The 10,529-nt window shown below is 35.7% G+C and overlaps 1 protein-coding gene and 1 long non-coding RNA gene across 2 annotated transcripts; one reads left to right on the forward strand and one right to left on the reverse strand.

Moving 5' to 3' along the window:
• Window positions 1-5,203: 5,203 nt before the first annotated feature.
• LOC128092430 (uncharacterized) lies at window positions 5,204-5,970 on the reverse strand. The gene is made up of 2 exons (XR_008211767.1): window positions 5,706-5,970; window positions 5,204-5,560 (listed from the first exon to the last, which is right to left on the reverse strand). It is a non-coding gene; the product is annotated as an uncharacterized LOC128092430 (long non-coding RNA).
• A 3,088-nt stretch (window positions 5,971-9,058) lies between these two features.
• LOC120421373 (uncharacterized) lies at window positions 9,059-9,811 on the forward strand. Its single transcript, XM_039584603.2, has one exon. It carries the CDS (start codon window positions 9,156-9,158, stop codon window positions 9,717-9,719), a length of 564 nt encoding a protein of 187 aa, XP_039440537.1. The 5' UTR covers window positions 9,059-9,155; the 3' UTR covers window positions 9,720-9,811.
• Window positions 9,812-10,529: the final 718 nt, after the last annotated feature.

A 10,529-nucleotide genomic window follows, 5' to 3' on the forward strand; every position in this document is an offset into this window, starting at 1 on the left:
ATCAAAACATGCAAGAATCCCGAATTTCATCCAAATCGGACCACCCCCTCCATTTTTGTACCTCCCCAAAAAATCGACTTTTTGGCGATTTTTAACCAAACCTCCTAGTTTCAAACGACGATAACTCAGGAACCACACATCTTAGAGGGTCGGTCTTAAACTCAATTTTGAAGGAAATTGGACGTAGAATCCATTTCCGTGATCAAAATTTTGATTAATTTATTTTTTCTACCTGTATTGCGCAATTGAAAACTTTAAACGGCCGTATCTCAAAACACCCCAACTTATTTTTTTAATTTGACATCACCATCGTGTTCCCCGGTCAATTTTACATAAGAATCACTTATCGACAGAAATGAATATGTTTCGTTCCAGAGATATCGAATTTTAAAGTTTTGTGTTTTCGAGATTACCTACATCAGCTTCATTCGCCGCATCTGCTAGAAGCACACAGGCGGGCTGATCAATAACTGCTACCTGGTGTTCTGGGAGATGATTAATTTAATTTATATTTTTCTAGCTAAACATTGTAATAGGACTGAAGCCGAAGTGTAAACAAAGAGTCTATCCTGCTCGTTTATAATGTAAACATCAACTGACGTGAGCAAGATAGACTCATTGTTTACACTTCGGCTTCGGTCCTTTTACATTGTTTTGCTTGTTTTATAATTTTACGCAAATATTTATTCAAATGGCTAATAGAGGAAATTCTCGTATGTTTGGCAGGTTAAGTCCTCGCTCCTAGTTTCGTCCAATTTGCTTATTTTCACTATTTAAACAACAAATTTTGCAAAACTTTTGATAGAAACATGCTTGTTCACTTCTTATTGATCTATTTATCACTCGATTTCAGTTGAAAACGCCTTTAATCAGCTGTAATTGAATGCCAAAGCGCTGATATGGCAACATTAGAGAAACGCTGGAATTAGATGCTGTTCCCCTACCTTGATCATTCTATTTTTGTGAAAGGAATATTTATTGGGTTATTTTACGTGTTGCTAACCGTTTTAGAGTACCTCCGAGGCCATGACTAGGGCCTTCATCATGGGCGGTAGCAAAATAGTGCCATTCAGCAAAAACCCCAAAACCTGCTTTATTATTATTATTATTATTATAGTTTATTTTTGACACTTTACCATAATTTGGCAAATCCGATTTATGGTTTAAAAGATTGATCATATTAAATCAATTTTTATATTGTGAGCCGGCTCCATTTGATTAAAAGAATCCAAGAATGACGTAAGAAAAAAAATACTGTTGTTCGGACGGTGTCGAAATCATCGCAACTAAATTTGGGGAATTAGCCGCTTTGCAGCAGATCAAACTTTGTGATTTTCTTACATTTTTCAGTTTTATACTTTCCAGAAATCCTTTTCCTACTCCTTGTGATCGTCCTTCACTAGAGTACAACTATCATCAAATTTTAATAATTTTAGTTCATATTTTTTACTCAGTAATGTATCGTGCACTTATTGTTCAGTGTTACTAACAAAATTAATTGCATTTTCCTGCTCGCTCCGTCGGAATCCGATTCTGCCCTTTACTGTGTGTCGTTATTGCTCTGTCCTGTGGGTTAGCACAGAAATTCACTTCATTCATTTTTTTTGAGCAGATAAACATTCGTGATTCAACTCCAGTTTCCTACAGTGTTATACAGTCAATTTTTGCCCAATATGATAAAGATTATTTATGATGAAATATTATTTCAATAAATGGTCAGGTAGCAGTTATTGATCAGCCCGCCTGTGTGCTTCTAGCAGATGCGGCGAATGAAGCTGATGTAGGTTATATCGAAAACACAAAACTTTAAAATTCGATATCTCTGGAACGAAACATATTCATTTCTGTCGATAAGTGATTCTTATGTAAAATTGGCCGGGGAACAAGATGGTGATGTCAAATTAAAAAAATAAGTTGGGGTGTTTTGAGATACGGCCAGTTAAAGTTTTCAGTTGCGCAATACAGGTAGAAAACATATTTTAATCTAAATTTTGATCACGGAAATGGATTCTACGTCCAATTTCCTTCAAAATTGAGTCTAAGACCGACCCTCTAAGATGTGTGGTTCCTGAGTTATCGTCGTTTGAAACTAGGAGGTTTGGTCAAAAATCGCCAAAAAGTCGATTTTTTGGGGAGGTACAAAAATGGAGGGGGTGGTCCGATTTGAATGAAATTCGGGATTCTTGCATGTTTTGATAGTATCAACAGCCCTGCCAAATTTGAGCAGGATCGGAGAGGGTAATTTTCAAATGCTGTTCCGCTTCAGATGGAATGACCCATAAACAAAAACGAGAGCACACGATGTAAACAATAACAAACACGTTTTGTTTGGTTGACCATTTCCGAGTTATAACTACAAATGTTTTCGCTAGTCGAACTAGTACCTGTGTCAAACGCGTTCTGACCTGAAATCACTTTGGCCAATTGTCGCACTTACATCAATTTGCAGGCTTTGTCAAGATAGCACGACAAGATTGAAATTTCTTTCATATGAAAAAAGACATACATTTTCGGGGCTTTTTTGGTTTTTATTGAATATCTTAGGATTGAAATCGAATTTTGGGGATCAGTGAAAGTCAAAAAATGAGGCAATGCATTGAGGCATTGTGAGCTGCACAAAAAGGTCTTTTTATTTCAATTTGGTCTAAAATGCACGTACGACAAGTTACCACCACGGGGACAAGATGTCGCTTCTTACTGCCTTCGTCCTGTTAGTCCAATCCAGTCGTTGATTTAGTTCTGAACAATTTCAGCTCAAATCAGGATTTTTTCTGGTACTTTTGTGCCCGACCCTCTCCGATTTCAATGAAACTTTTTAAACATGTTATCCTAGGCCTATATAAGCCATTTTTGTGTATATGGAGCCAATTATACTCGAAAATGACATTTGAGAAGGGCGCAAGTAATTTTAATATTTTTGTATTTTGTAATTTAAAAATTACTGTACCTCAAAGCCGTTGCATCGTATCAAAAAGTGGTCAATGAAAAATTGTAGGAAATTGGACGAGCTTTCTGAAAAAATACACTGAAAAAAAATACACGCCACCTTCGTGAAATTTTTCAATTGTTAAGTTTGAAAGTTAAATTTGAAGGTGATGTCAAGTTTTTTTTCGTTTAAGATTTTTGAGGTAGTAGCCTAAAATGTAACAAAAAGACTCACGAAAAATGCAGGATGGTATGTCTCTCCTTAAAAAAATACCAAAATCATTTACTAAACCTCTTTTTTTAAAGTGGTCTAAACATCAAAATTTTCAAAAAACCTATGAAGGGAATTTATTCCCCAGACAATTTAGCATTAATAACTCCATATTGACCATTGTCCTTTGTAAAATCCTTGTGAAGATACAGCGGTTTTAAAAATAAAAATGTTGAAGAAACAGATTTTATGTTCGTTTTTTGCAATTTTTAAATAACAGACTTAATTTTTCAGTCTCAAAAATATTTTTAACAGAAAAGCTCGTCCAATTTCCTATAAGTTTGCCTTTGACAGCATTTGAAATGGATATGTGTTCTTATAGATATGACTTAATTACATTGCTCATAACTGAGAATAGTATATTTTTTTCAGTGTGGTAGAAACCTGGATAGTACATAAGCTTACGTAAATATTAAAACGAGTCGGCTGTCAAAGGCAAACTTAAAGAAAATTGGTCGAGCTTTTCCGTAAAATTATTTTCAAGACTGAAAATTTTGTCTGTTCTTTAGCAAATGCAAAAAACCATAATAAAACCTGTAAAAACACTGTATCTTCACAAGAATTGGACATAGGAAAATTGTCAATATGGAGACTTTATGCTAAATTGTCTGGAAAATCGATTCCCACTATCGGTTTTTGAAAATGTTGATGTTTAGATCACTTTTCAAAAAAAAAACAGGTTTATTAAATGATTTTTGTATTTTTTTAGGAGAGACATACCATCCTGCATTTTTCGTGAGTCTTTTTGTAACATTTTAGGCTACTACCTCAAACATCTTAAACGAAAAAAATCTTGACATCACCTTCAAATTTAGCTTTCAAACTTAACAATTGAAAAATCTCATGAAAGTGGCGTGTATTTTTCTTTCAGTGTATTTTTTTCAGAAAGCTCGTCCAATTTCCTACAATTTTTCTTTCACCACTTTTTGATATAATGCAACGGCTTTGAGTTTAGTAATTTTTAAATTACAAAATACAAAAATATTAAAATTTCTTACGCCCTTCTCAAATGTCATTTTCGAATACAATTGGCTCCATATACACAAAAATGGCTTATATAGGCCTAGAATAACATTTTTAAAAAGTTTCATTGAAATTGTAGAGGGTCGGGTGCAAAAGTACCAGAAAAAATCCTGATTTGAGATGGAATTGCTCTTCTAAGGCAAAGTTTGACTTAACCAAGATCCATGTACACGGAGAAAAAAGAGTTCCCAAAATCGTGAACAAGCGTTCATAAAAATGGGAACCTCGAACAAAGTGTTCAAATTTCATGGTACGTTTTTAAAAATCGTACCATGGAATTTGAACACTTTGTTCGAGGTTCCCATTTTCATGAACGCTTGTTCACGATTTTGGGAACTTTTTTTTCCGTGTAACAGGTCTGTTAGAGTGCACTAATAACAATAAACAAATGTGGCATCTTCTTATCTCTTAAAGTAATCCATAGAAGTAGCTGAATTTAGCTGAGCTGTGAGCCAGCTGTTACTTCCAATCAAGCTCATATTTGGGATTTGGGCTCAGTATGCCCACCGGAACAAACCCTTGAATGTCCACCAAAAAGTCATTTTTGTTATCTCTTATAAATATATAACAGAATTCTGCAGAAGAAGTGTTTGATCTGAGATTAATGAAATAAACGTTATATTAAAATAATTTACTCATTTTGCTATATACTACATTAGAAATACCCATTATTTCGCTTTCATTACATCTTAATTACTTTTAGTATTGGTTTATGAGTTAAACGGCATCTGCCGCCAACCCTAACCCTTCCATTTGTGCACGTTTTGGCGCAAAACATGCAACGGGTTACAACTTCAAAGGATTTCACGGTTTCCAGCACCGATTCAGGGGTCGTAGATTCCATGTTCACTTTGCAGGGTTGAAAGATTAATGTCATCATCTCATCATCAATGTGATGCAATCCATTTTGAACGCGGTTTGAATGTTTAGCATGTCGATGATGAAAATCTGAAAGAAATCACAGAAATCAGCAACAATCTACGATTACTTTTGGATACAGATGTAAAGCAAACAGTCCACCATCTGTACAATTATTTATTGGTTCATTGTCTACATTAAACTACTCCTTTATTCTAAAATCTAAATTCATTTAAATTTCACTGGCCTCCCGTTTTTCTTCACCCTCGGTTTGCGACATTTTCCTTCCGCGAAAACATGATCCTTTGGACAGGCCTTGTTGCACAGCGTGCAACGATCGTCAACATCCCACGGTGTTGTGGATTGTAGTAAGGCCTGATCGGTAGAGGATCCGGCCGTCGAAGCCAGATGCACCAGCACCACCGTCAGTGCAAATGTCACTCCAACGATGTAAAGTTTGAGCATTGTGACGGACTGGCCGAACTGCAGTGAAACAAAGGCATTTTTAAGACTGGTGATTTTGACATTTTTTCAAAACATAGCAATGAAGATATTTGATTTAACCAGTAAATAGTAGTTTTACAAAGTAAGTGACATTTACACTAACATTTATAAAACTTGCACTCACTTGTTTTTCTTTGATTGTAAACAAACGTTTTCACATCACTTAACTGTGGTATGTTTTATACACTCAAATAAATGCAGAAGAATGTAGCGAATCGCAAAACGCTGTCCGAAGAACATACTATCTTCTCTCAGGCATTGAGCTTGATTGAATGTGTACAATGGACGGGCACTGACGGGGATCTGGGTTTTCACAAATGAAGTCATGAATCAAATCACTCAATTGGACTAGGAACACTTTCTCAGAGTAAACTCAAGCTCTCGTGTTATTTATTAAACTTGGCAAGGCCTCATTGGAATCAACCTCATCATCATTTCGAAACTAGTTGCATAAATTAGAATTTTGGAATCCTTTCTTAACAATTTCAGACATGTTTGCTCCAGAAAATTATTTGAATCTTGATTAAGATACGTGTTAAGATAGCATTTATTTGAAAATACTTATCTGCAAGTTGTTTGTCAATCCGTTTCATAGATAATTGACAGTCAATGCATCGAGTGAATGACACCATCTTGATTGTTAATTCTATTTGTGTTGCATCGATGATCAAAAGCATTTATTTTATATTTCGACAAGAAATTTTAGCTTTCTGAAAAATGAAGCGTAAATTAGTTATCATAGTGAGCTCACTGAGGCATTAGGGTGCCCAGAAGAATGACCCCCTGCTCCACAAGCGAAAATCAGTTATTTTAAGCATGTGTGCAAATTTCGAGCGATTTTTTTTTATATTAACCGATTGATACATGAGGCTGAAATTAGTGAAAAAAAGGATTTTCATACAAAAATTTATTTTTTGTTGTTTGTCGCTAATAAGTTTTCTGGAGTTTTACAACTTAGGTATGTTCTAGAACAACATAAATTTAAAGTGCAAAGTTAGTTAATTATGATTAAGAAAATGTTGTTGAATAGCATCTTATATATATTCTCAAAGTGTCATGATTTTCTCAATGAACATGATTTCAAATCGAAAAACGAAATGCATTTTCAGATTATTTGGAATTTTCCACTAGTAGAAGGTAAAACAAGTTTGTATAATATTAATTACATTCGTTTTTGAAAAATAATTTGAAAAAATCTCCATATTTACAGGAATTTTAAGTATAAAAAACTTCATACAAAATGTGAATTTTTTTTATTCGTGCTTCGAATTCAGTTCAAAATGAAAAACTAACTTAATCCACCCATGTGGTTGGAGCCTTCCTCACCTATAACCAACAATGGCTGATATGATGGAATTGTACAAAAATTTCACCTATTTTTTAGATCCGGAATACAAAAGTACATAAATATCACTTAAGTGGTCATACCTCGAGACAGTGTTGCCAGATCGTCAATGTTTTGGACTCGTTGGAAATGTCTTTTGATAACCTAACAAACGATGGGTCGGATGGTGGATCCAGACATAGTTTACATACATTTAAATGAGATCCAGCTTCAAAAAAGTACATTAATATCACTTATGTGGGCATATCTCGATACAGGGTTGCCAGATCTTCAATGTTTTGAACTCGTTGGAAAGGTTTTTTGATAAACTAACAAACGATGGGTGGGATGATGGATCCGGACATAGTTTACATACATTTAAGTGAGATCCGGATATGTGTGAAAACACCTTTTTATACATAACTTTTGAACTACTTATCGAAACTTCAATCTGTATAAAACTCGATCTATGGGACCCTAAACCAAGTCGAATGTAACAAGTTCGGGTCAAATCGGTTCAGCCAGTGCCGAGAAACGTGAGCTAGTTTGTTGGTCACAGACATACATACACACACACATACACACAGACATTTGTTCAGTTTTCGATTCTGAGTCGATATTTAGGTGTAATTTTCCGAAAAAAACTTATAAACTTAGTTAACTAAATATGTTGTACTATGCAGATCTCTGAATCTGGCAACAAGGTTAGGAAACACACCATCACACTCGCACACTCGAAGAGCACAGACGCTGTTTATAAACGCAGAATTAATCTTACTTTTTAAGTGTTTTAAAAACACCAAAACAAAATATATACATTGTTTTTTTTCTCAAAGGCTATATCAGCAACCTAAACTAATGCACATTTGACGGAAAAATTTAATTTGAACACATTTTTTCTGATTGTAACCAAAATTCATATAACTTCAAAATTGGAGTCGTCTTATCAACAAACAAAAAAAATCATATGCAAATTCAAATTTAGCATGTTTGAACTCGTTTTTGCAATGTTGAATAACTTTCTGGAATTATGATCAATAAATGTTTAAAACTGCTTTGAATGGAATTTTACCCTAAACTTTTTCGAAATTTTATTTTTTTTGTTATTTTTACGAATAAATAATTTAAGGTTCATTTCAATCCACTTTCAACAGCTGATTAATTCAAAGTTGGGAAAAGAATTGAGTAAATCTACTGAAGAAAAAAAGTTACAAAATATTTTTTGAAAAAGATAGCAAAAAAATAGTGTCCGAAATTCCTATCAAAAGTTTGCGAACTCCAAATAACTAATTTTTATGTAAACTATATTTTCCACAAACTATGAAAAATATTTCTATTTGAAGCACATCTCAACGCTGTCATGCTAACTTGTCACACGTCGCTTTTTGACGTTCCGAGAAAAACGAGTTTTAGTGTTTGACCTTGATTAACAAAAACAAAAAAGAGCACGCAATGTAAACAATAACGAACACGTTTTGTTTGGTTGACCATTCCGAGCTTTGTCCTGAGGTTTAGTTGAATTTGGTTGCCGAGTTATCATTACAAATGTTTACGGTAGTCGGGCTTGTACGTGTGTCAAACGCGTTCTAACCTGAAATCGTTTTGGCCAGTTGTCACATCAATTTTCAGGATGAGTCAAGATTGCACGACAAGATTGAAACTTTTTTCGGATTGAGTTTTTTCGGTTTTATTGAATATCTCAGGACTGGAATCTAATTTTAGGGATCTGTGAAGGTCAAATGTGAGACATTGTGAGATGCTCAAAATGGCGTTCGTATCTCAATTTGGCCAAAAATGCACGTTCAATAAATTAGCACGACATCGACGATCTGAGAATATCACAGTTTGAAAATGATGATTTTTCATTTTTTTAACTTTTTGTAGGTGCCGATTCTGATGAAAATCGGGATTCTTGCTAATTTGATAGTATCATTTGAATTTGTTAATGTTATTTAAATGCAATTTAAATATATTTAGAAAAAAATACAAAAGGAAGAAATATGACAAACACCAATAAAACACCTTCCTCATTTAAACTTTTTTTTAGATGTGTACCATAATACTGAAGAAAATAATATTTCAGTAAGTTTAGTAATGTTTGAAACCCCCCTAATCTGCGTCTAAATGAAGACACGCGCCATTTGCAAGGTCAAATTCGCGTAGACACGCGTGATAAGCCATCGCCAACGATCATCATTCTTTGCGTAAACATCACGCAAAGCTCAGTTACTCTCCCGATCCGTCCCGAAAATGGCGCTCCGGTTCACCGTTCTAACCGTTCTGGTCGCCGCGGCCCTAGTGTCCTCCCATCCGTTGGAATCCGACTACCGAAAGTACCTGCGAACGCGTCCACCGCAAGCCCCGGGCGAGGTCCACGTCGAGGAGGTGCTGGAAGTGTTCCGAACGCGGGATCGACCCCCAGCCTACGGAGTGTACAGTGCCGGAGTGAACGCCTTCCTCGCCAACAGCGCACTTCAACGGAGCAAGGTGACGAGGCCACTCACGACCAGAAGTGTTGCCAGCACGACAACTTCGACGACGACGACGGTGAGGCCGACGAGGACCACTTTTCCGACCCCGACGCGGAACAACGTGAATCCGGACTATACGAACCCGTTCCAGCCGAGCATCTCGATGACCAAGTATCCCAGCTATAAAGCGCCCAAGACGATCATCATACAGGAGGGATCGACGGGGTGCTCCAAAGGGAGGATTGAGGATCGGGTGGTGACGACAGAGAGGGTTCCCGATGAGCAAGAGCTTGAGGAAGATGATACGTACTCGTACTCGAATGAGGAGTACTTTGACCAGTAAGCAGAAATGGTGCAAAAATAATTAGTTTTTGAGTAAAAACCAAAGTTGTTTCGAAACAAGTACGCAAATAAAGTACAGTTGGTTGGATCAGCTAAACTTTTTCATTAACCACGTTAAAAACACCCCTCACAAGTCTATTCCATTACCACCCCGCTCACGTACTGATTTTATTTATTGCGAGTCGCGTTGAATCCATTTAGAATGCACACCCCGTAACATCCGCCCCAAAACCCGCCAACAAAGTCCATATTTTCCGTGCTAAAATTGACTTTCACCTGTCCTTTTTTTCCTCCTACCTCGATGGAACTGTAAGTGGCGTTTCATGAAAAAAAAAGAGAGCGGGTTCAGAAATCAAAGGAAGCAGCATGCAAAAGTGATTGGAAAGTTATTCAAATTTTTCACTTTACCTTGCGGTTGCTTTTATTTCCACCAACCTTACTTGCACGGTACTAACCAAAAGTGGGGGCCATTGGTTTTGATGAGAATGTAAGAATGAAATCGCTTTCCCCATGAATTTGGGTTTGAGTTAATTAAAACATTGAGTTTAGATATTTTTCAATGTATTTTGTAGAAGCTTGGATGCATTAATTTGAGTACTGCACTCAAATAATAATTAAAATTAAAAAAATAGTTTTTAAATAATCATGTTTTCATGGAAATTTAACCAAAATTAACGAGGATTTCAAGTTCAATTTATCAGAAGATGAAAAATTTCTAGATAGTATTAACTAACTGGAATAATATTTGATAGGGTATGTTAACCAATAGTGGACACCCTAGTAGACGCGACAAGCATTTTTCGTAAATTTT

This window comes from Culex pipiens, chromosome 1, assembly GCF_016801865.2.
Source record: "Culex pipiens pallens isolate TS chromosome 1, TS_CPP_V2, whole genome shotgun sequence".
In the NCBI taxonomy this organism is placed as follows: domain Eukaryota; kingdom Metazoa; phylum Arthropoda; class Insecta; order Diptera; family Culicidae; genus Culex; species Culex pipiens.